This window comes from Microcaecilia unicolor, chromosome 1, assembly GCF_901765095.1.
Source record: "Microcaecilia unicolor chromosome 1, aMicUni1.1, whole genome shotgun sequence".
In the NCBI taxonomy this organism is placed as follows: Eukaryota; Metazoa; Chordata; class Amphibia; order Gymnophiona; family Siphonopidae; genus Microcaecilia; species Microcaecilia unicolor.
In genome coordinates, this window is record NC_044031.1 from 229,545,163 (window position 1) to 229,569,631 (window position 24,469).

General features: G+C 40.6%; 1 protein-coding gene across 1 annotated transcript in view; it reads left to right on the top strand.

Annotated features, from left to right (window-relative positions):
• INO80C (INO80 complex subunit C) overlaps nucleotides 1-24,113 on the top strand; it is a 54,955-nt gene extending 30,842 nt beyond the window's left edge. The window contains exons 4-5 of the mRNA XM_030190014.1: nucleotides 13,571-13,638; nucleotides 23,797-24,113. Coding sequence (XP_030045874.1) covers nucleotides 13,571-13,638; nucleotides 23,797-23,928 — 200 coding nt within the window. The 3' untranslated portion in view covers nucleotides 23,929-24,113. The remainder of the gene's footprint in view (nucleotides 1-13,570; nucleotides 13,639-23,796) is intronic.
• The last annotated feature ends 356 nt before the right edge of the window (nucleotides 24,114-24,469 follow it).

Sequence of the window (24,469 nt, forward strand, 5' to 3'; positions counted from 1 at the left end):
AGAGTTCTGCGAGCTTTCATGCTTGAACTGGCTCAATGCTTGAACTGGCTCAATCTCTGAGTGGTCAGCATGACTCCGCTTGGCATTTTTTACTTGGTTCCGTCGCTAATGTGAAGTCTTGACAGTGTTCTGTGCAGATCCCTTATTCGTGTTTCCAAGTCAAGGGTGACTTTCAGCATGGTTCCACCATTGTTGCCTGTGGTGTTTTCCACATTTCAATTTCCATTAATCAGCCGTTGTTTCCTCCATTCTTCAGGAGGGAAATCTTCCTAGGAGTTTGCATCTGCTGCTTTATATCACAGTTGCTGTGGAGCTTTCTGGTACCTTCAGGCCACCAGTGGATGTCTGGGCGAGTTCTTCCTTCTTGCTCCTGGTGGCCTGAAGGTGCAGTGCAGCCTCGTGCACCCATTGCTTGCTGGATTTGGGCACCTGTTGCTTGGGCATTTGTCCTCTAGGCACGTCTCCTCTTAATTTTCTTCTGTGAAGGTCCCCTACACGGTCCTTGTGACACACGTTTTCCAGACCTTGTCCAGTTGATGGTTTCAGCTACGTCTAAGGCATCCTTTGGGGCGTCAGTTCTTTCAGTGGCTGTTTCTGGTTCCTAACCTATTTATAGATTGCTTGCTATGTTCCATAAGTCTCTCTGGAATAATCATCTGCTGATGACAAGGAAGGAAAAATGATCTTACCTGATGATTTTCTTTCCTTTAGTCACAGCAAAGGAATCCAGTCTCACCCTTTCACGAGGGTCACATGACACTATCAGTTTAGTCTGTTTCTCTGCTTAGGTTTCTTGCTGTGGTTGCCTGTGCATAGTTCTTCTAGTTGACAGGTTTATGCCTCGTTTCTGTGAGGAGGGAGAAATGTTTGTCTTATTATTCCTTCTACTTTGTTATGAGAAATACTGACTGACCAGTGTTCAGTTGCTCTGTCTCCACCTGCTGGTAGATGGTCATAACCCAGGCGTCTCTGAATTCGTCTGCTGTGAATAAAGGAAAGAAAGGTAAGACATAATAATTTCTTTCTGTTTTTAATCTGTTTTATTCATGTTTTTATTCTGTTTGCAATGATCAGTTTAGATGTATCTATTTCATATTATTTAAATGTATTCATTTACTGTGTGTATTTTATGTATGTTATTTTTATGTTAGGACCCCTGACATAGGCACTTACCGAAACATGGCCATTTCAGGTCATCTATAAATTATTAACCTAAGTGTAGTACCAGTGACATTCTTATCTCCTTGGCCGTTTCCAGTTTTTGTTCTCTCTGTTTCTCCAGACCAGTTTTTTCTTTTCCTTTTCTCTTCTGTAAGCACAACATATACGTACAGATTATACTCTCCTCTCACCCCCTAGAATGCCCTATACATGACCCCTCTGCTCTGTGTCCAGTGCTAAAATATAGCTGACTTTTATATTTATAGCATTCTCTACATCATTCTATAACAGGGCATTTAAATTTACATGCCAAATATGCGGATAAATTTATAGAATACTGGCACTTCCGCTTGTAAGCACAAGCTGAGCACTCTGCAGTATTCTATAAAATACATGCACACCTGCCTTTGAACATAAATGGACGTGGGCATTCGCTGGGGAGGAGTATAGGTGGGGCTAAAATGTATGCACATAAATTAGCAGAATATTGTGTTATGTGCTAAAATGGTGTTTTCAGGTATGCCCACTTGCTCCAACCGTAGACCTGGTGTAAGTCACCACAACTAAGTGTAGGTGCTTTGATGCTGAATTATGCTAGCATTCCATAATGGAAAGTAAATGCATACTTTCTGTTATAGAATAATACACTACCTGCTTATCTTTAGAGCCTCACTGTGGCACCCAGTTATAGAATTGCCCATTTATTTATGTACTTGTTTATTTAAAGGAATTATATCCTGCCTGTCAAAGAAATCTAAACGGGTTACAGCTTCACCTACATGTTTGGAACATACAGACTAAAACATTATAAAACATCAATAAAAATTCAAATAAACAAGCAAATTCTAACAAACAGTTTATTCTAGCACCATAATCAAACAAAAATCATGAAAAACTTGTTGAAATAAAAAAGCTTTAAGATGTTTTCTAAAAGATAAGGAACTCATCTGCCTTAACTGATATTTTTAGATTGTAACGTGTTTTGCTTGCAATAAAAATGATTTAATCACAAACACTATAACCAAACTTGAATCAAAAGGCTCCATGAACATCGACATCTTATGTGCCTTATGCAATAAATCCCCTCCCCACCATATCCTACTACCCCTGTTGCACTCCTTTCATTGATGGGCTGCCTTTTAGTTTGTTACATGTGCATTTCATTTTATATTTGGAAATTTCTGCAGTGGAACCCCGATTATAATGCGCCCCACAATATCACAAATCCACATGTCTTGGCTCCCCTTTTTTTCATACAGCTAGCTGTCTTGGTTTTTAGGAAATAAATCTTTTGTAGTAGATCAGTTTTTGGTTCAGTTGTGTTCATGTTCTATTGACCCTACTATAATGTGATATTTTATGGATCCCAATCATAGCGTTACATCAGGTTTCCACTGTACTTGCTAACTAATATCTGTTGCTATGGACAGGGCCAGATTAAGTAATAGGCAAGCTAGGCACACATGGCACAAATGTTTTTCTTTGGGAGGGGGGTAGCTTTTTCAGCTCTTCTCATGACACTGGAAGTTAGGATTGCCAGCTGTGGGATTTTTTTTGATGATTCTATATATTTTTACATTAATATTCAGAAGCTAGAAGTAAAGGCCGACTGCAACTGGTTTTTTCGGTTTCGGACGAAAACTGAAACTGCTACGAATCTGTAGCTGAACAGTATTGCCTGGTTTCGGCTGAAACCAAAAACTAAAGTTTGGTTGTGTGAATGTGAACCAATGAGGCCCACTGGGGATTGTCAGAGCTTGCAGTCGGCAGCTCTCTGCTAAACCCACAGGAGATAATTACCCTAAGTCCCAGAAACTGCAACCACAGGCTGACAACTGGGATAACCATTTTAATAAAAGCTTCTCAACAAGTCTGGCAGGTTTTTCCCATTTTTCCCCAAGTCTGAGACGGGATCTTTGTGAGATTATGTAAAAGAAAATTGTGATTACCAGCTTTTTATGCTTACCCAAACTGTGCACAAATAACAAGAGAAAGTAGCATTGAGATATTTCCCATTATGTATTTAGTTAAAGGACAAGCATGATAAAGTTTACTAAAATAGGGTAAAGAGTCCAGACACTGGTCTACAATGCGAACGTTATACCAACCTGATACACAATCCAAAATAAAAAGCACATTGATGTTACTGAATTTGATGACTGTATGCTCTGAAAAATCACAATCAAAAGCAACACATTTCTCAAATTATCTCATTGTAATATCATTTCCCTACTAATACTATAAGCTTTACTAGTACTTGTGCTTGAAAACAATCACTGCAGGTTCCTTTCTTATAGAATTCAGTTTCTGCACGCCACAAGTTTGATTAAAATGTTGCTTCTTCATCATAGCAGAAGCAGAACAGACAACCAAACAGCAGCAGCGATCCAAGGAAGGACAAACACAGCAAGAGTTTATCCAGATGGCAACTTTAATGGATATGGGATCTGTTTCAGAAAAACTTTTGTCAAGGGTCACATAGGTTTCCACTGTACATTCAGAGATTCAAAGCATGTACTGCTTGGTTGTCTCGCATCTTCATCATACCCATCAGAGCCCGGAAGTTCTTTAGAATCACCCAAATAATAATTTACCTCCATGCAAAGTAGCCTTTGCACACATGGATCTCAGCTATTAAAAACTAAAAGCCACAGTGCTTTTTCAATGGCTGACTTTGCGCCACATTTGGAGTGACAGCTTTTAAAACAGAGAATAGCAGTTTTTGGACTTAATGGATTACAGGACCTGAGGCAACATGCTTTCACTAGAGGCAGGTCTTATTAATTACTTTGACTGGGTGACCAGAGAATTTAGGGAATTTCAAGCAGAAGGTCATGCCAGGGAGTAAGGAAGAGGTTGGGAGCTACAAGCCAGGTGAGCCTGACTTATGTGGTAAGTAAATTAATGAAAACGCTTTTAAAACAGAGAATAGCAGTTTTTGGACTTAATGGATTACAGGACCTGAGGCAACATGCTTTCACTAGAGGCAGGTCTTATTAATTACTTTGACTGGGTGACCAGAGAATTGGATTGAACTCTAGATATGGGTGTGTTTAGATTTATCATAGCCTTTGACATTGTCCCACATTCCCACATTAGAAACCTATGGAACTTTGGAAGGCTAAGTGCTTTGAAAATATGCCTAATTGACAACTAATAAACTGAGTGCCCTCGGTATGGACCCTAAAATGACTGGGTTGAATAGAAGGCGACAGAGGGTAGTGGTAAATGGAGCTCACTCTGAGGAAGCGGATGATACCAATGGTGTACTGCATGGTTCAGTTCTTGGACCAGTTATTTTTACATGTTTGTAAGTGATATTGCTGAAGGGCTGTGTGGTGAGTTTTGCCCTCTGTGGATGATACCAAAATCTGCAGAAGGGAAGACACCCCTGATAGTATGGATAATATGAGGAAGGACTTAGCAAATCAAGATGAATGGTCTAGAAATTTGGCAGCTTAGATTTAATGCTTAAAAAATGCAGGGTCATGCATTCGGGCTGCAAAAATCCAAAGGAACTGTACAGTTTAGGGGATGAAGAACTTTTGTGCACAAAAGAGGAGCAGGACTTGGGTGTGATCATATGTGATGATCTTAAGGTGGCCAAACAAGTAGAAAAGGCAACAGCAAAAGCTATAAGGTTGCTTGGGTGCATAGTGAGAGGAATAACCAGTCTGAAAAAGGGGGTGAAGAGACTCTGGTGAGGCCTCATTTAGAATATTGTATACAGTTCTGGAGACCACACCTTCAATAAGATATAAACAGTATGGCGTTAGTCCAGAGGGCAGCTACTAAAATTGTTGGTAGTCTTTGTCATAAAGTGTAAGGGGACAGACTTAAAAGTCTTAATATATATACAGAAGAAAGGTGTAATGCATGCATAAATGTTAGAATTCCCCCTTAAAAGGTGCAACAGAAGAGGTATAAGCAGCAGTCGCATAAGTTAAGCCTGCTGTTTTTGCTTTATTTGCAAATTACTATTACCAGCTGATGGACTGTAGGAATCACTTTAGTGTAGTTTTACCAAACTCCAACAGATTCCCCTAAAAATTATTCTCTTATACTTCAAGTGTCTAATATTAAAGTAGAAGGAAAAAGACCTCAGTGGATCTCATGGTTCCGTAGTAAGGAGACCACGGAAGAACCTCACATTCCAACCACCATCACCGGTCAAAAAATGTATCCATCTATTCATAAACCAATAGTGTGACACAATTCAGTTATCAATGAACATAAGCTTCATAACTAAATTACTTAGAGGCCCTTTTAATAAGCCATGTAAGCATCTACCCGTACCCAACATGCACCAAAATGGAGTTACTGCCCGGCTACCGTATGGCTCTTGCTGTAATTTCATTTTTGGCGCACATCCGAAAAATAATTTTTATTTTCAGACGAGTGTATCAGAGGCGTGCCAAGTGCCATTTGACGTGCATAGGTCATTACCGCCCGGTTACTACATAAGTCTTTACCACTAGGTCAAGGGCTGGCGGTAAGGTCGCAGACCCAAAATGGACGCACAGCACTTTTGATTTTGCCACACATCCATTTTCAGCAAAAATTTTAAAAAAGGCCTTTTTTACAGGCGTGCTGAAAAATGGATCAGCGCCCACCCAAAACCCGCGCTTACACTTCCACAAGCCATTTTTCAGCGCACCTTTGTAAAAGGACCTCTTAGCTTTATAAACTACTGCTCTCAAGCTCAACGGAGCTGTCCGTTTAACCAATAATGGCTTCTTTGGGAGCAAAACCGTCCACTCTATATCAGTGGAATGGAGAGCTGAGTTATAATTGTCTAGAAAACAGACAAACTTTAGCCAAAATATTGTTCAAACTACAGCAAATTAAAATATAATCATACTGACTTGCCAAAGAATTTAACAGATGCTTTTTCATCTTAGCATTCAAAGATGGCGCCTATAATAATGAAGACGCCGAGCCTGAAGAACCAGAAGTATTTAAGACATAACCTGACCCGGAGCTTCAAAAAATGCCTGCCAATGGCGGCATTTAAACCCTGTGGCTCAATCAATAGAGCACCTAAAAAATCGACACCAAAAAAACGTGCTTAGTACTATTCTATAAACCTCGCTTAACATTAAGTTGCAGTTATTTACACCAACTAAAACCTGGTGTAAAAGCAAACAACTTATTTAGGCGCTGATTGGGCATCTAATATAATAAAACGCACCCTCAACGTTCTGAGGACAACGTTCTGTGAAGCCATGAAGCCATCTGACGTCACTCCCAGGCTGAAGGGTTCGTGGATTCGTGGTGTGAAGCCTTCAAAGCAGCGAGCCCCACCCTCGCCTCAAACCAAACAAATCCGGAAGCGAAGCGTCAGGGAAGGAGGCGGCGCTCCCGACGTCTAGCTTTCCCTTCACTGTGTTCCGCCTTCTTTTGAAGGCGGAACACAGCGAAGGGAAAGCTAGACGTCGGGAGCGCCGCCTCCTTCCCTGACGCTTCGCTGCACGAACCGCCACGGAGGTAAAATTAAAAAGAATTAAAAAAAAAAAAGGGATGCATGGATGCGAGGGGGGGGGGAGAAGAGGGCGGGCCAGGCTGGGACATGGGAGAGAGAGGAGCATGGATGCGAGGGGGGGGTCATGGAAGGGCGAGAGGGGACTTGCTGGAAAAGGATGAATGGAGGCGGCAGGGGACAGAGGAGCATGGATGGGCATGGAATGGGAGGGCAGGACTCAGGGAGAGAGGGAAATTACTGGAAATGGATGAATGGAGGGGGCAGGGGACAGAGGAGCATGGATGGGCATGGATTGGGAGGGCAGGACTCAGGGAGAGAGGGAAATTGCTGGATAGGGATGAATAGAGGGGACAGATGGGCATGGATGGATATGGATTGCAGGGCAGGCCTCAGGGAGAGAGGGCAATTGCTGGATAGGGAAAAAATGGAGGGGCCAGGTGACAGATGAGCATGGATGGGCATGGATTGGAAGGGCAGGACTCAGGGAGAGGGGAATTGCTGGATAGGGATGAATGGAGGGGACAGATGGGCATGGATGGATATGGATTGCAGAGCAGGCCTCAGGCAGAGAGGGGAAATGCTGGATAGGGAAAAATGGAGGGGCCAGGTGACAGAGGAGCATGGATTGGAAGGGCAGGACTCAGGGAGAGGGGAATTGCTGGATAGGGATGAATGGAGGGGACAGATGGGCATGGATGGATATGGATTGCAGGGCAGGCCTCAGGCAGAGAGGGGAAATGCTGGATAGGGATGAATGGAGGGGGCAGGTGACAGAGAAACATGGATGGCCATGGATTGGGAGGGCAGGGCTCAGGGAGAGAGGGGAATTGCTGGAAAAGGATGAATGGAGGGGGCAGGGGACAGATGGCCATGGATTGGGAGGGCACGGCTCACACTCTCTCTCTCATATACAATGTCTTTCTGACTCTCACTCTCACACACTCTGTCTCACACAGTATCACATTCACTCTCTATGTGCCACACAGTCACTCACACACTCGCTTGGTCTCATACACTCACTCTCACAGAGAATCTGTGTCTCACACACACTCTCTCTCTTGCCCACACACACACACTCTCTCTCACACTGTGTCTCACATACACACTTGCACACACTCTCATTCTCACACACACTCTCTCACAAACACACTCACACCCAGACTCACTCTCTCTCACACACACTCACACTTTCACTCTGACTCTCAAACAGTCACTCTCACATACACTCTCCCAAACATACACACTCCAAGGAAAACCTTGCTAGCGCCCGTTTCATTTGTGTCAGAAACGGGCCTTTTTTACTAGTATTCTATAACAGTGCGTGTAAATTTTATGAACGCCCATGACTCGCCCATGCCCCTTACATGGCCACACCCCCTTTTGAGATCCATGTCTGATTTACGCACATTGAATTCTAATTAGTGCCACTTAGTACCAATTGTTAACATCCAATTATCAGCGCTGATTGGCTTGTTACATAATTAAATTCCATGCACAAATCAGCTACGCGTGCCGATTAGCACGCAGAACTCTAGTCACCATATATAGAATCCGGGGGATAGCTTGTAGCGAACGTTCTACTCATAAAATTATATAGCTGTGGCAAATATTTTCTTTTAAATCTCAATGTGAATGCATCAGTGCAGACCACAGAAGTCCTATAAATATGAGGCCTTTTGTGCTTATTCATGATAGGGTGACTGTTTTTCATCTTTGAACATTGTTCTTGCCTTGAACATTTTTGGTGGAAAGACAGCTAATTACATCAAAAGCATAAAACATTAACAGAACTCCTATAGTGCAACAACTATCATACATGGGGGCACGAAAAGACTTTTTTGCTTTTTGAGAGAACTCTGGCAGTTTCAGTTCATTTGGCACCAAGCACATCCTGTGACTGTGTGGCTAGATTTAAAGCAGCTGTTCTTATCTTTTTGCTACATCAGTCCAGACAATTGGGTTGTAAACCACTTTGCTATATATGTTGTGAAAGGTGTAATATCAAGTTTGATAATAAACATACAGATAAACATAATCACTTTCAGTGATATCACTAATGTAAGATTGGTGTAGTCCTGGAATTTGTCAGTATTCTCTACCTACAGCAATTGGTTGCAGTCTAGATTGGTGTAGCAGCAAGATATGGGGCCTAACTCCCTGAGAAATGGGTTGTTGCCCCTGGTTCATGGTGCTGATCTATTGCCTAGCTAGACACTCTGAGATGCTCCATGGACCTTCCCTTTATTGATCTTGGGAGGGGGAAGGCCATATAGAAACAGAGAAAATGACATCAGATAAAAGCCATATGACCTATCCAGTCTGCTTCCTCACCTTAAGAGATTTCATATGCTTGTCCCACGCTTTCTTGAATTCAGGTACAGTCCTCTTCTCCACCACCTCCATCAGGAGGATGTTCCATGCATCCACCACCTTTTCTCATTACTAATTGTGTTTTTAGAATGGGGTTTTACCATAAGCTTTGAGAAAAGTTTACTGATTAGTTCCAGGTCTGCGCCAATCCTTAAACTAGTGATGATGTCCCTGAAAGTCAATGTTATCTGCCTCCATCTGCTGATTGAGGTACACATGACCCAATTGACCTGACTGTTCTAGCAGGACTCAAGAAAAGGATATTAGCAGGTAAGAACCAATTTCTCTGTTACTAGCTGTTGAGCCCGTTAAAACGGGCTATTGGGTCGCCGCTGCCCCCTCCCCCCGAGGTCGCCGTTGCCAGTACCCCGCTGGTACCCCCCCCCCCCCCCCCCCGAGTCGCCGCCGCCGGCCCGTCTCTTCACTATTCAACTTACATCTCCGGAGCAGGCAGATCAGCTGAGCTCCCGTCGGCCTTCCTTCTCTGCCTGTGTCCCGCCCTCGTGTGAGGTAACGTCGGCGACGGCGGGACACAGGCAGGGAAGGAAGGCCAACAGCAGCTCAGCTGATCTGCCTGCTCCGGAGATGTAAGTTGAATAGCGAAGAGACGGGCCGGGTGGAGGGGTGTCGGCGGCGACTCCGGGGGGTACCAGTGGCGGCGACTCCGGGGGGGTACCAGTGGCGGCAACCTCGGGGGGGGGGAGCGGTGGCGACCTCGGCGGTTCCCTCCCCATTGCGCAGTTTCCCTCTCTATCCCCCCGCCGTTTATATGTTTGAAGTGTCAGCACTTGGGCAGGCAGATTCAGCTGGTTAGAGCTAAATATCACACAAATTGCCTCCAATTGAAAACTCTCCCTCTCTTTGGCTTGCTGAACCATCTCTTTCCCCTTCATCCTACTCTTCTGCTGCATGACTTATCCACCAACGTCACTACACTCGCATAACCCCTCTTCTCACATCACTTCATTAGCTCTGTTTCTGTATACAGTTCAAACTTCTCTTACTGACCTACAAGTGCATTCATTGTGCAGCTCCTCAGTCTATCTCCTCACTTTTCTGTCCCTACACCCTTTCTTAGGAGCTCCACTCATTGGGTAAGTCACTCTTACCTGGGCTCTTCTCTTCCATCGACAACTACAGACTCTGTTCCTTCCATCTTGCTGCACTGTACATATCAAATAGGATTCCTGTTATGCTCTGTCTCTGGTCATATTCAAATTCAGGCTAAAAGGCCAACTTTCTTTTTTGTTGGCTTGTCTGATCTATAAAATATTTAGTCCAGAGTATCTGGGTTAAGCTATTTGCATACCATTATCTCATTTTTCTAGATCAGGAGACTCCCACCTTCTTCACTTTCCTTCACTAGTGGGTGTTAAATACAAGAAATGTACAGACTTATCCGGCTGTTAAGATCTGGTCTTCTCTCCCCATTTCATTGAGAAAAATGCCAACATACTTGAGTTTTTGTAAGAATTTGAAGACTTACTTATTTCAAAAGTATTATTGTTAATTATTTTTGTTTTTCATTTCTTATTGTAACCCACTTTGAACCACCTAGGTGAGATTAAGCAGGATATACAACCCATATCTCATTTACCCCATGCTTAGGTGTCCGCATTGGCACAACCATAGGCAGAAACTTAGAAAGAAAAGTCCTTCTGATTAAGATCCTGTGACTAGTTTTTAGTAGAAATTGCACTTGACTGGCTGGGGTTCCATATCACATCACACCTTTTTTGAGCTGCTTTTAAATCTTAACCTCCTGTTTGCTTGTTTAATATTTGTTTTAATAATTCCCATAATAAATGAAACACAGTCTCTTATTTGTTCTGTTTGTTTTGAATAGATTTTATGCTCTGTCGTTTTATTTATTTGAAACATTTTTGTTCCACATGATCTAAAAAATATTGGTTGATTACAAGCGTAGCATGCATAGTTCGACAATTAATTACAAATATACAATATAATAAAGCTACAAATTTTTCACTATATAACTAGAACCCTAGAAATGTTAAGTAGTAGATATAATAAGACGGCCAAATACCTACCGAGCAAGGACTGTCTCTTACTAGTTGCTCCAGGGCTAGTATTAGGGGGTGGCAAATACGGCAGTTGCCCTGGGCCCCCATTCCACAGGGGCCCCAAGCCTGCCTCAAGCCATAGGAGTATATAAATACATAAGTGTTGCCATACTGGGACAGACTGAAGGTCCATTAAGCCCAGCATCCTGTTTCCAACAGTGGCCAATCCAGGCTACAAGTACCTGGCAAGGTCCCAGAACAGTACAATACATTTTATGCTGCTTATTCTAGAAATAAGCCATGGATTTTCCCCAAGTCCATTTTTATAGTGGTCTATGGTCTTTAGAAAGCTGTCCAAACCTTTTTTTAAACCCCACTAAGCTAACCACGTTTACCATATTCTCTGGCAGTGAATTCCATAATTTAATTGCATGCTGAGTGAAGAAAATGTTTTTCCAATTTGTTTTAAATTTACTACTTTGTAGCTTCATCGTATACCCCCTAGTCCTAGTATTTTTCAAAAGAGTAAACAAGCGATTCATGTCTACCCATTCCACGCCACTCATTATTTTTATAGACTTCTATCATATCTCCCTTCAGTCTCCAAGCTGAAGAGCCCTAGCTGCTTTAGCCTTTCCTCATAGGGAAGTCGTCCCATCCCCTTTATTATTTTCATCACCCTTCTTTGTACCTTTTCTAATTCCACCAATCTTTTTCTGAGACGCAGTGATCAGAATTGAACGCAATATTTGAGTGCAATCACACCATGGAGCAATACAAAGGCATTACAACATCTTTATTTTTGTTTTTCATTCCTTTCCTAATTTGCTTTTTTAGCCTCTGCTACACACTGAGCTGGGGGTTTCAACATATCATCAACGACAACACCTAGATCCCTTTCCTGGTCGGTGACTCCTAATGTGGAACTTTACATTGCTTAGCTATAATTTGGGTTCCTCTTTCCCACATGCATCACTTTGCACTTGCTCACATGAAACGGCATCTGCCGTTTAGATGCCCAGTCTCCCAGTCTGGTAAGGTCCTCTTGCAATTTTTCACAATCCTCTTGCGATTTAACAACTTTGAATAACTTTGCGTCGTCAGCCAATTTAATTACCTCACTAGTTACTCCCATCTCTAGATCATTTATAAATACATTTAAAAAACAGCAGTCCCAGCACAGACTCCTGGGGAACCCCACTATCTACTCTTCTCCTTTGAGATTACTGACCATTTAACCCTACTCTCTGTTTTCTATCTTTTAACCAGTTTATAATCCACAATAGGACACTACCTCCTAGCCCATGACTCTCCAATTTCCTCTGGAGTCTTTCATGAGGTACTTTGTCAAACACCTTTTGAAAATCCATAAGTGCATAAGTATTGCCATACTGGGAAAGACCAAAGGTCCATCAAGCCCAGCATCCTGTTTCCAACAGTGGCCAATTCAGGTCACAAATACCCGGCAAGATCCCAAAAAAGTACAAAACATTTTATACTGCTTATCCCAGAAATAGTGGATTTTCCCCTAGTCCATTTAATAATGATCTATGGACTTTTCCTTTAGGAAGCTGTCCAAACCTTTTTAAAACTCCGCTAAGCTAACCGCCTTTACCACATTCTCGGGCAACAAATTCCAGAGTTTAATTACACGTTGAGTGAAGAAAGATTTTCTCCGATTCGTTTTAAAATTTACTACATTGTAGCTTCATCGCATGCCCCCTAGTCCTAGTATTTTTGGAAAGCGTAAACAGACACTTCACATCTACCCGTTCAACTCCACTCTTTATTTTATAGACCTCTATCATATCTCCCCTCAGCTGCCTTTTCTCCAAGCTGAATATCCCTAGCCGTTTTAGCCTTTCCTCATAGGGAAGTTGTCCCTTCCCGTTTATCATTTTCATCGCCCTTCTCTACAGCTTTTCTAATTCCACTATATCTTTTTTGAGATGCGGTGCCCAGAATTGAACACAATATTCGAGGTGCGGTCGCACCATGGAGCGATACAAAGGCATTTTAACATCCTCATTTTTGTTTTCTATTCCTTTCCTAATAATACCTCACCTTTATCCACATGTTTGTTCACCCCTTCAAAGAAATATAATAGATTCAGGAGCCGGGACAGAAACTTGGGAGGGGATCCCAAAGCCCATTTATAGGCAAACGTCAGCCCTGATTTGTGCTATTGATATGATAAGGAGGACGAGGAGTAGATTTGTACCCACAATGATTTTCTACAGACAGATATTATCCAGATAAAGAAAGGGATGGAGGGAACATTAACTGGTTAGATTGCATAAACTTGTGGAAATTGATTACAGATTTCACTGTACTTTATTTTCCTTGTAGAATATTATTATTCAAGACTGTGAAAATGAAATTCTCTTATCTGTTGAAATGCAATACATTCATTTTTTGGAACACTCAAAAAGAGTGAAAAATAAATATGCTGTGGGTGAAAATAACATCCAAACGATGAAATGCTCTGACTAATCTTTGCATATTTGTTTGTTTTTCCTATTTGACAAACTTCCAGACTTCAATATTGATGCCCCACCTTCCTTTAAACCAGCCAAGAAGTACTCTGATATTTCAGGACTTCCTGTAAGTATTTTTGTTCTTTTTTTAAATTACATATTTTGCTGTATACCATGCAATTACATACTCCCTCTGTTAATATTTTTTAGACTTTCAAATTATTTTTCATTCATTGAAATTCATGCCTTGCAATTTACCTTTGATAATTGATGTGTGTGGTTCATACATCCTATAGTGATATATTGGCATAAATGACTGTGGCCCTTATTTTAGAAGCATCCCCATGTGTAAATGGCAGCATTTATATGTGTAGAGAGGCCTGCACATGTAAATGGCATTTCACAATAGGTCATTTACACGTGGGCCCTGTGTACTAAGGTGCACTAGTTTTTTTTTTTAACGTGTGCTAAAAATTAGTGCACAGTAACCATGTAGAAACCCATAGGAATATTTTGGGCACCTACACAGTTTGCGCACGCTAATGTTTAGCACACACTAAAAACGCTAATGTACCTCTAGCACAGCATAGTAAACAGGGCCCTATGTGTTTATATATCAAAGAACATGGGTAGGGTGAGGAGAGAGTGTCCTGGGTGGGCCTACAATATACATGGATTGCCCATTTCACAAAGAGAATCCACATCTGTATTGGAAAACATAGACACTTGCTTTTACAGCTGCCCCGAGGCGCATATAAATGTCTGCAGTAAGGGGGTGTTTCTTCACTTCTAGACCCCACATTGATCATCTCCTCTGACATCTGATCCCACCCCAACTCCAGCAAGGCATCCTCTTGGAGGAGTTGTCACGTGACGGGAGTTGCTACATCAGAAGGGTTGTCACGGTGGAGGGGGGGGGGGGGTAAATGCATGCTGGATTCAGGACCCTTTGCAGAGGAAGCAGCAATTTTAGAAAATGACTCCTATGTATATGGGGAGGGGAAGGGATTTATCTGTTTGTTTTTTCCCAAGTGCAGCTTTCTAAAATTGCCACTCTCTCTGTATATGGAGGGACTTACATGTGCACTCTTGTACCTCTTTTACTGTGATTGGCTCAGTCTGTTCTATAATGGAATGATAATTCTCCATCTCTTGCCCTGTAGTTGTGAATTCCTCCTACATATAAAATCTGTCTGCACACATGTATGTAGTGCCAATATACGTATACTGTTGGATCGTGGATGCACAGTAGGGGGTGCCCACTGTTAAATCATATCTGCTACAGTGGGTTCAGGTAAAAGAGAAGGTTATCAAAGAACATGAGTAACAATGACTTCTAAAAGGGCCTTATAATAAGCTGTGTTTACGTCTTTTAGTGCAGGTTTTAATACCCATTAAAAGGGAAATTTTATTTATTAGGATTTATTTACTGCCTTTTTGAAGGAATTCACTCAAGGTAGTATACAGCAAGAATAAGTCAAACATAAGCAATAAACAATTACTGCAGTAAAATATTCAAATAATAATACAAAGTATGGCACAGTATGCTGCATCCAAAAAAAAATAATGGGGAAACCAATCCTTAGTGGAGCGCATGATCTGTGCAGGAGGTAATGGTGCTGGGGCTGCTTGATCAAAATACGATCAGATTTGATATCAGCTTTGGAGTAAGTACATACTTTGCCTTTCTTATCAGCGCTTTGCATTTGACTTGCCATTCCTTATGCTGTTTCTTATTATTTTCAGTCAGATCCTTCCATTTTTTTGAAGGATTTTCTTTTAGCTCTAATAGCTTCCTTCCCCTCACTATTTAACCATGCCGGCTGTCGTTTGGTCTTTCTTTCTCCATTTTTAATATACGGAAATGTATTAAAAGAAAGGCAAAGAGGGACTTTGAAAAAAAGATTGCGTTGGAGTCAAAATCACATAGTAAACATTTTTCTAGGTATATTAAAGCAATAAGGTGGAAAATAAACGGAGCAGATCGTTGACAAAACAAAACGTAATTTATTAGTAAAAACCAATGGAATATACACACACAAATAGCCCAAAGGTAATGTGCAGACAATCTTATCTTTATTTGTTTTATGACCTGGCCTAAGTAATGTCTCCCTTGCAATGTTGGAGGCCTTCTGAAAACCTTCTCTTATACATTTTCGTGGGTAACCCTTTTCTGTAAACCATCTAAACATATCTTTAGATCTAAATGTATATGTTTTTGGATCTGAACATAACCGTCTTAGCCGCAGGAATTGACTGTAAGGTAGATTAGTTTTAAGATTTTTGCTGTGGCAACTTTCATAATGCAAATATTTATTAACATCTGTGGGTTTGCGGTAAATGTCTGTGATGAATTTATTCTGTTTGATACATATGTTAATGTCAAGAAAAGGAATGATTTCTTTATTGAAATTCATGTGAAATTTGAGATTGATGTCCAAAGTATTTATCCAATTATGAAAATCTTTTAAATCATTTTCTGTTCCTTTCCAGATCATAAAGACATCATCTATATACCTTTTCCAAAGAAATATATTGTCCATATATCTATTCCCTGACATAAATTTCTTTTCAAAACTTGCTACATATAGGTTCGCAATAGATGGTGCGAATGTGGCACCCATAGCTGTTCCCTTAATCTGTTGGTAAAACCTACCATCAAACGAAAAATAATTCTTAGTGAGTGCTATCGTAGCCAATTCGATGATAAATTGTACTGGGGTCCTAGATTGTATATTTTGTTTGAGTAACTCTTCTTTAATAATTTCAATGGATTCTTACTGTGGGACATTGGTGTATAGACTCTCTACATCGAGGGTAACCAAAATCATGTCTTTACTTGGAATAATTGTTTCAAGTGTATTGATCATATCCGCTGAATCACGTGTATATGATGGAATCTTATAAACTAGAGGACGTAGAAATTTATCTATGAAAATGGATAGTGGTTCTAGTAGCGAGCCACAAGCTGATACTATAGGTCTGACTGGGGGTCTGGACAGGGATTTATGTATCTTAGGTAGAATGTATATAGTCGGTATAACGGGTTCTTTTACAAATAGAAAGTCAGCTTCCTTCTCTGTTAGGTATTGCGCATCCTTACCTAATTTAACTAGTGTGGAAATTTCATTCTGAATGCTCTCTGTGGGATTTTTCGTTAAAACTTTGTAAAAGGTAGTATCATTCAATTGTCTATGAACTTCATAAACATAATCTTCCCTATTCATTACAACTATAGCTCCACCCTTATCTGCCGGTTTAATAACAATGCTATGATCTCTTTGTAATTCCTTGACAGCAGCACTTTCTTCTTTTGTTAGATTATAAAAAACTCTTTTCTTACCTTGTTTCTCTAATGCTGCTATATCATTGAGTACAACTGTTTCATAGGTCTCAATCAAATGATGAGTATTACCGGGTGGAAGCCATCTGCTATTGTTCTTGACAATTGAGTGATCACTACAGTCTGATGGTTTTTTTGAAACTAACTCCATGATTTTTAATTTCCGTATAAATCTGAAAATTCCACTCTAGTTTTGAATACATTATATCTTGGTGTAGGTATGAATGACAAACCTCTACTTAGAACATTCTTCTCAGTGTCAGTTAATACTCTACTTGAAATATTATATACCGTACTTAATACCTGGTTGTGTTTTCCTGTCCGTGTCTATTCTGAAAGAGACCACCTCTGCCTCTACCACGACCTCTACCTTGGAATGATGTATATCCTCTAGGATATTCAGAGGTAGAAGTACCTGTTGTAGATTTCTTTTTCCAGAATTGACCTAGATGTTGCATCTGTTTATCTATATTAATTCTTGGAGGTGTAGTATATAGTGAATCTGATAGGTCGAATACATCATCTTGGTCATGTCTAAGGTGTTTTCTCTCTCTAATGGTTTGAGGACTTGTAGGAATATTATTTCTTATTGCTTTATTGTATAATGTATTATGATTTATTATCTTACGAGAGTTATCTATCCGTCTGTTTGAGTATCTGTGTATACTTCTATTCCTCTGATTCTTTTGTCTATGCCATGGGTACACATTGAGGCATATTTTCAAAGCACTTAGCCTTCCAAAGTTCTATAGAAACCTATGGAACTTTGGAAGGCTAAGTGCTTTGAAAATATGCCTGATTGTGATTTTTATAGTCTTGGTCATCTCTTTGGAATTTTTCAAACTTAATTAATCTTAGGGCACGCTCAAACTGATCTTAAAATCTTCATAGAGGAGATCAAAACAAGTGTAATTTTCTTTTAGAAATGTTAATTCTTTGTCTAACTCCTCTTTAACTTTTTGTTCTTTTCCCTTGCATGTTCTAAAGAACAAAATCATAAGGTCTAGAGACCACTTGTTTAAGATGGCTTCCCATTGTAACATGAATGTCTGATCGTCATTGAACATGGTAGACCCTTTATTTATACGTAATCCTCTCAGGATACGTTTATATCTACAGTATTCTAGCAATGATGACCCATGGAGTTCTGTCCGCTTCCATCTTTTACTCAGCTTCACTGTTTCTTCCCAATGTTTAAGATAGTCCTCCAGAACATCAGGTTCCTTGAAAAAGGGGTCTGGTGGTAGCATATTCTGAAGACAATCGTCATTGAAGCTTAAAACATCCTTCCAGGGTGAGAATGACATGTTGCCTGTAAAAACAGGCTCCACAATGCCCAAAAGGGAGGGTCCAAGAAAGCACAAAGGCAGACAGTCTGCAAACTCCAAGATGGAAAATAACGGAGCAGATCATTGACAAAACAAAGCGTAATTTATTAGTAAAAACCAATGTAATATACACACACAAATAGCCCAAAAGTAATGTGCAGACAATCTTATCTTTATTTGTTTTATGACCTGGCCTAAGTAATGTCTTGATGAGAGTGTGAGCGTCACTGTTCTCGAAGCTTCGAGAACAGTGACACTCACACTCATCAAGAAGCCCAGGAGTTTTTCTCAATTTTCCTAAGGTATTGTTAGGGAAATCCAGTGTTTGCACAAGACTCTCTTTATGAGAACCAATAGCACTTTGCCATACAGGGACTCCTGAGGCAGGCCTGAACGGCCGAAACACGACTCGTGTCGAGTCCAGTTTTTTAAGAATAAACTCTTTCTGTGAACTTTTTTCTGAGTCCAGTAGAAGTTTGTTTGGCGTCATCCATCTTGTCACCTTCGCTTTGTTCTTTTCTTTGCATTTAAAGGGTCATAGGTTTAATAGGATACCTATGCTATAAAGAAAGTAGGTGCCTACTTTTTTTTTTGTTTATAGAATAGCATAACTGGATATATGTGTACGTATGCTGTTAGGAGGGAAGACATAGAACTGGTATGTGTTTGCGCCTAAATGCTAGACATACACATGTAAGTTAGAATCCCACCCATACTCTGCTTATCTGTACCATTACCTGTAAAATGTGTGCTTTGTAAGATATACACGTATTTTAGAATTGTGCTTAGGCAGATTTGCGCATGTCTGCGCACATACAGTATGTGCATGTATACAATTATTTTGCAAGTTATTGGTGCATAAATATTAGCATCCACTTCTTGGATTACCCCAACGTACCTTAACTTTGGTAGTTAATGCAGGTTAAGTACAAAACCTTAGCACAGCTTAGTATTTAGGCCCTAAAACGTAATCCCCTACATTCTATAAATAGTGCTCAAAATTGTGCTTGCAATTTAATTGAATAACCAGACAATTAGCGCCAGTAATTAGCCACTAACAATTATTGGTGCTAATTGGCAATGATTTGCATTTAGGCATGCATCTTCATAGTCTGTATTCTATAAAAGATGTGGGCGTAAATTCAAAATGGGGGCATGGCCACAGGAGGGACATGGGCAGGTTTTGGTGTATTCCTACAGTTTGCGTACAGTATTAGAATATGGCAGATCCGTGCCTAATTTTATGCACAAAGATTTAAACCAAGTTTCAGTTGGTGTAAATCCTCACATCCAAAATTGGGTGTGGTTCCCAGCGCTTAGCGCTATTCTAGAAACGGCACCCAACTTGGAGTACTGTTTATAGAATAGCAATTAGTTATCATTTTGTGGGCGTCATTTACTGAATTTAGCCCAGTACTTCTGTTTGGTATAGGAGAGTATTACTCAATACATGAACTTGAAAACTAGTGTGTGGTAGGTTCATATGTATATGATTCTATTGTAATATCAGTAACGGCATTTTAAACTCTTTCAGCACTAGTCAGATTGTGACGTAATACAGAGCTCTACAAAATAGTCACTGAGGACCTAGAACAAATCTACAATGTTCAGCACTAACTTTTAAATCTGACACAAGGACCCTTTCTAGGAAATGGCAGCACCATAAATATTTCAGTGGGCCCTAGAACATCAACACACTTATTGGAAAAACTGAACAAGCCAGAATGCTATGTATCACTACATAGAAAATCCATGGTAACAGAATACTGGGCTTCAGTCACACACACAAAGGACTCAGATCAACCCTCATCAGATACAGAATAAGTTGTCACAAAGTGAAAATAGGAATATGTAGAAAACTTTGAACTGAAACTGTAAGAAACCACATTCTGCATGCAGTACAACATGGTTCTGGCAGATGTACAAAACCTGACATATTCCAATCACTAAATAGAAAGTAAGATTATTTTTTTTACCTTTATCTGGCCATTTTACCATTCTAATTGTGTTGGTTCTAGGCTTTAGTTTCTGCTTTCCTCTGTCTTATCTTAATTCTGTCCATTTCTCATTTCTTCTCTCTCCATCTGCCTTTAATTCTTCCCCTATGTCGCTAACATTGATCTCTTCCTTTCAGTTTTCTTCCATTTATTTTTCTGTTTCTTTATCCAAATTACAATCCAATCCTTAATTGTCTTTTTTTTTTTTTTTAATTTGAGTTTATCTAGAGCTTTTCATCTGTTTTCTTCATCCAGCCCTCCCATTAACCATCGCTCTCACGTTCCTGTCTTATTCCTTAGTCTTTCACTAACCCTTCCCTCTCGCTTCCCCGTCTCACTGGTCCCCTCATGTCCAATCTGTCTCTCTAACCCCTCACCTAATTTCTAGCATCTCCCCCACCAGTGTACAGCATCTCCTCTGTCTCCCTAGATTCTTCCCTCATATGTTAAGAATTACTTGTCTGTCTGCCTATCCTTTGCTCCCTAGGCCAACATCTCTAAATCACCTCCCTTTTCCAGCATCTCTCTCTCCCTCCTCCACCACCAATATCCAGCATTTTCTTTCTGTCCCCCTAGCCCCCCCAATACGCAGCATCTCTGTCTGCATAGCGCCCCCCCCCCTTTGTGGCCAGCATATTTTCTCTCCTTGTATTACCCCTTCCCCCACCATGGGTTGATTCAAGGCCGATTGCAGGTCATGTCTTCACCCCCGTTTACTGAACCTGTAGTCACCACTGAAAGAGATAGAAAGTGCAAGGCCTAGAGCTTGCACCTGTATGGTAGGCGCAGAGTGTCACATCTCCACAAAATCATGAAGTCTGTAAAAGCAATTAGCATTGTAGGGTTTAAAAAAGGTTTGTACAAGTTCCTAAAGAATAGTCCATAAACCATTATTCAGGTGGATTAGGGAAAATCGGCTGCTTATTCCTAGGATAAGCAGCATAAAATCTGTTTTAACTCTTTTGATCTTGCCAGGTACTTGTGATCTAAATTGACCACTGTTAGAAACAGAATACTGGGCTTGATGGATCTTCAGTCTGTCCTAGTATGGCAACTCTTATATTCTTATGTACATTTACCACCACCCTCTGTTAGCTGTCAGTTAACCAGTTTCTAATCCAGTTCACCACTTTGGGTACTAACTTAGCCTCCTATGAGAAACCATGTCAAAGGCTTTGCTGAAATCTCCGCAGACTATCTCTAGCACATGTCCTCAATCTAATTCTCTGGTCACCCTGTCAAAAATGTTCGTTCTGGAAAGCTTTATGCTATATATGTCTGTAAAATGAAGAGAGCTAAAGATTTCATCTGAAGACAAGTGAGCTTTTTAAATACCACAATTGAATTTTGCTGAGTTAATTTCTCCTCTTATGTATTGAGGGGTCTTTTTACAAAAGTGCGGGGAAAAAGGCCACTTTTCTGGCGTAGTTAAATGGCCAATTTCTCTTTAATTACTGGCTGCATACTAATATTGACATTGTCACATTGCCATTAGAACAAAGTGTGTGAGCAATTACCAATACTACTACTACTTAACATTTCTAAAGCGCTACTAGGGTTACGCAGCGCTGTACAATTTAACATAGAAGGACACTCCCTGCTCAAAGAGCTTACAATCTAGAAGACAAGTGAACGGTCAGTCCGATAGGGGCAGTCAGGATTTACTGAACGGTAAGAGTTAGGTGTCGAACGCAGCATTGAAGAGGTGGGCTTTAAGCAAAGACTTGAAGATGGGCAGAGAGGGGGCTTGGCGTAAGGGCTCGGGAAGGTTGTTCCAAGCATAGGGTGAGGCGAGGCAGAATGAGCGGAGCCTGGAGTTGGCGGCGGTGGAGAAGGGTAATGAGAGGAGGGATTTGTCCTGTGAACGGAGGTTTCGGGCGGGAACGTAAGAGGAGATGAGGGTAGAGAGGTAGTGAGGGGCAGCAGACTGAGTGCATTTGTAGGTAAGGAGGAGAAGCTTGAACTGAATGCGGTATCTGATTGGAAGCCAGTGAAGTGACCTGAGGAGAGGGGTGATATGAGTATATCGGTTCTGGCGGAATATAAGACGTGCAGCAGAGTTCTGAACAGATTGAAGGGGGGATAGGTGGCTAAGTGGGAGGCCGGTGAGGAGTAAGTTGCAGTAGTCAAGGCGAGAGGTAATGAGAGCGTGGACGAGAGTTCGGGTGGTGTGTTCAGAGAGGGAAGGGCAAATTTTGCTGCTGTTAAAGAGGAAGAAGTGAATACGTAATTAATAAGTGGAAAGGGCTCACATAATAATCATGCGCTAAACAGCACGCAGTATGCTAACTGATCAGTGCTAGCACGCCCCCTTTCCATCCTGACGTGCCCCCTCTGCCATAAAAATACATTTATTTTTAGCATGTAGTTTGTGCATGCTAAATTCAGATTTACTGTAGCACCTCCTGCAATAAGGGGGTCTTTTACTAAGCTGCAGTAGCATTTTTACCTCGCAGTACAAACCAGCTGGCGCTAAATTCCAAGACGCCTATTATATTTCTATGGGTATATCAGCGTTTACCGCCAGCTGATTTCTACCACAACCTAAAAGCTCTACCGCAGCTTAGTAAAAGATTCCCCAAGCCCTTTTAAGAACATCATCATTTTTTAAATGTGTATATTAGCTTTAATGTTCAGGTAATTTTTATGGATGATTTTGTACGCTAAACCTTCCTGTAAGGCTTTGCAAAATATTTAATTTGTATTGTAAAATTATAAAGCAATGCAAATTAATCTGCAGTATGTGCAAAGAGCATCATGCTGTCTTGTTGAGTAAATCAGTAAGATGCTTATCCTCTTCCTTTTTCTGCAGGCAGCTGCAGTTGGTTCTGGCTGTGGACTGTCACGGCAATGATTGGATTAGTTTGAAGAGGCTAAAAATAGGGGTGGCAGTTGGCAGCGAGCCATGTGTAATTATAAATAAAGGGCCAACATTCAGTGGCAGCGAGCATCTTAATATAAATGCTTGCATTTAAAATATGTATATTCAGTGCCACTATACATGTAGCCAGCAGCACTGAATATGCATATTGTGAGATCACTGCAGCCACCTGTAAAAAGTTCATGAGGTCTAAATAGATAGCTTGTCCGGATAATTTTTCTGTGTAGTGTCCAAAAATCCACAAGTAAGTAGTAACGCCACTCTTATCATTTCCCTGTCATGACCATGTGTTGACGGTGAAATTAATAGCCCAATTTATAAGGCTGCCTAAATGAATATAATTAGCTGATTTGACGATAAGCCAAGATCCCATTAGATTAATGTGACTGCAGTTCAGCTATTCCAGATTTTTGGAAAATTGGAGCTTATCTGAGGTGATTTTATACCAGAGCCTCCCGAACTGTGTGGCTGGACCCCAAATGGAGTCACAAAATTTACCCCAAATGCAAGTTTTGTGACCCCATTTGGGTTCATGACCTGGATGGGCTTTGCATTGCTGCATCATTATTCTGTAGCTCCAACCATGAGGTCAGAGCCACAAAAAGATTGATGAGCACTGCTATATGCCTGTTTTATGCTGTTATGAAGCTACCAGTATTTTTTTTTTTTTAACACTGTCAGATGTCAAGAAACACGTAACCTTTGTAAATATTCATTATTGTGTTTTATTTTGTAGGCAAACTATACAGATCCACAAAGCAAGCTGAGGTTCAGCACCACAGAAGAATTCAATTATATTAGAATGCTGCCAGCAGATGTTGTTACAGGCTATTTAGCCCTAAGAAAAGCAACAAGCATTGTTCCCTGAAAGGCTATACTTTAAAATATTTGATATCGTCAATGCATTAAATAAGCTGAAGCACCCTGTTAGATCCTCTCTTTTATTACCCTTTTTGCAACGTGATTGATTCACAGGATCTTAGTGTTCTCTGTCTCCAAAATTGTTTCTATTGTGTGCTAAATAAATGAAAAATGAATGTATTGTTTTATCGTTTATTCACTTGATATACCACCTCTTTCAAACACAAGTCAAAGCAGTTTGCAAAATACCAAATTTTTAAAAAATTAATTAATAGGAAAAGGAGTGCCATAAATTGATAGGAAAGAACTGAGAAACAGTTATCAAATAGTAATAAAATCATTCATACTAAATGATCAACTGGTGCTCTTCAGACTGATGGGCCCCAACTGCAGGGGCCAATTGTTCTAATAGCCGATGTTAAAAGTTAACACCACCAATTATAAGTTGCGAACTTGAGCTAATTCAGCTTTTTTTTGTGCCATCTTTATTATCGTTTACCAAAAGCTAAAAATGTTTTTCTTTTTAAACATATATGTGCTCATTTTCC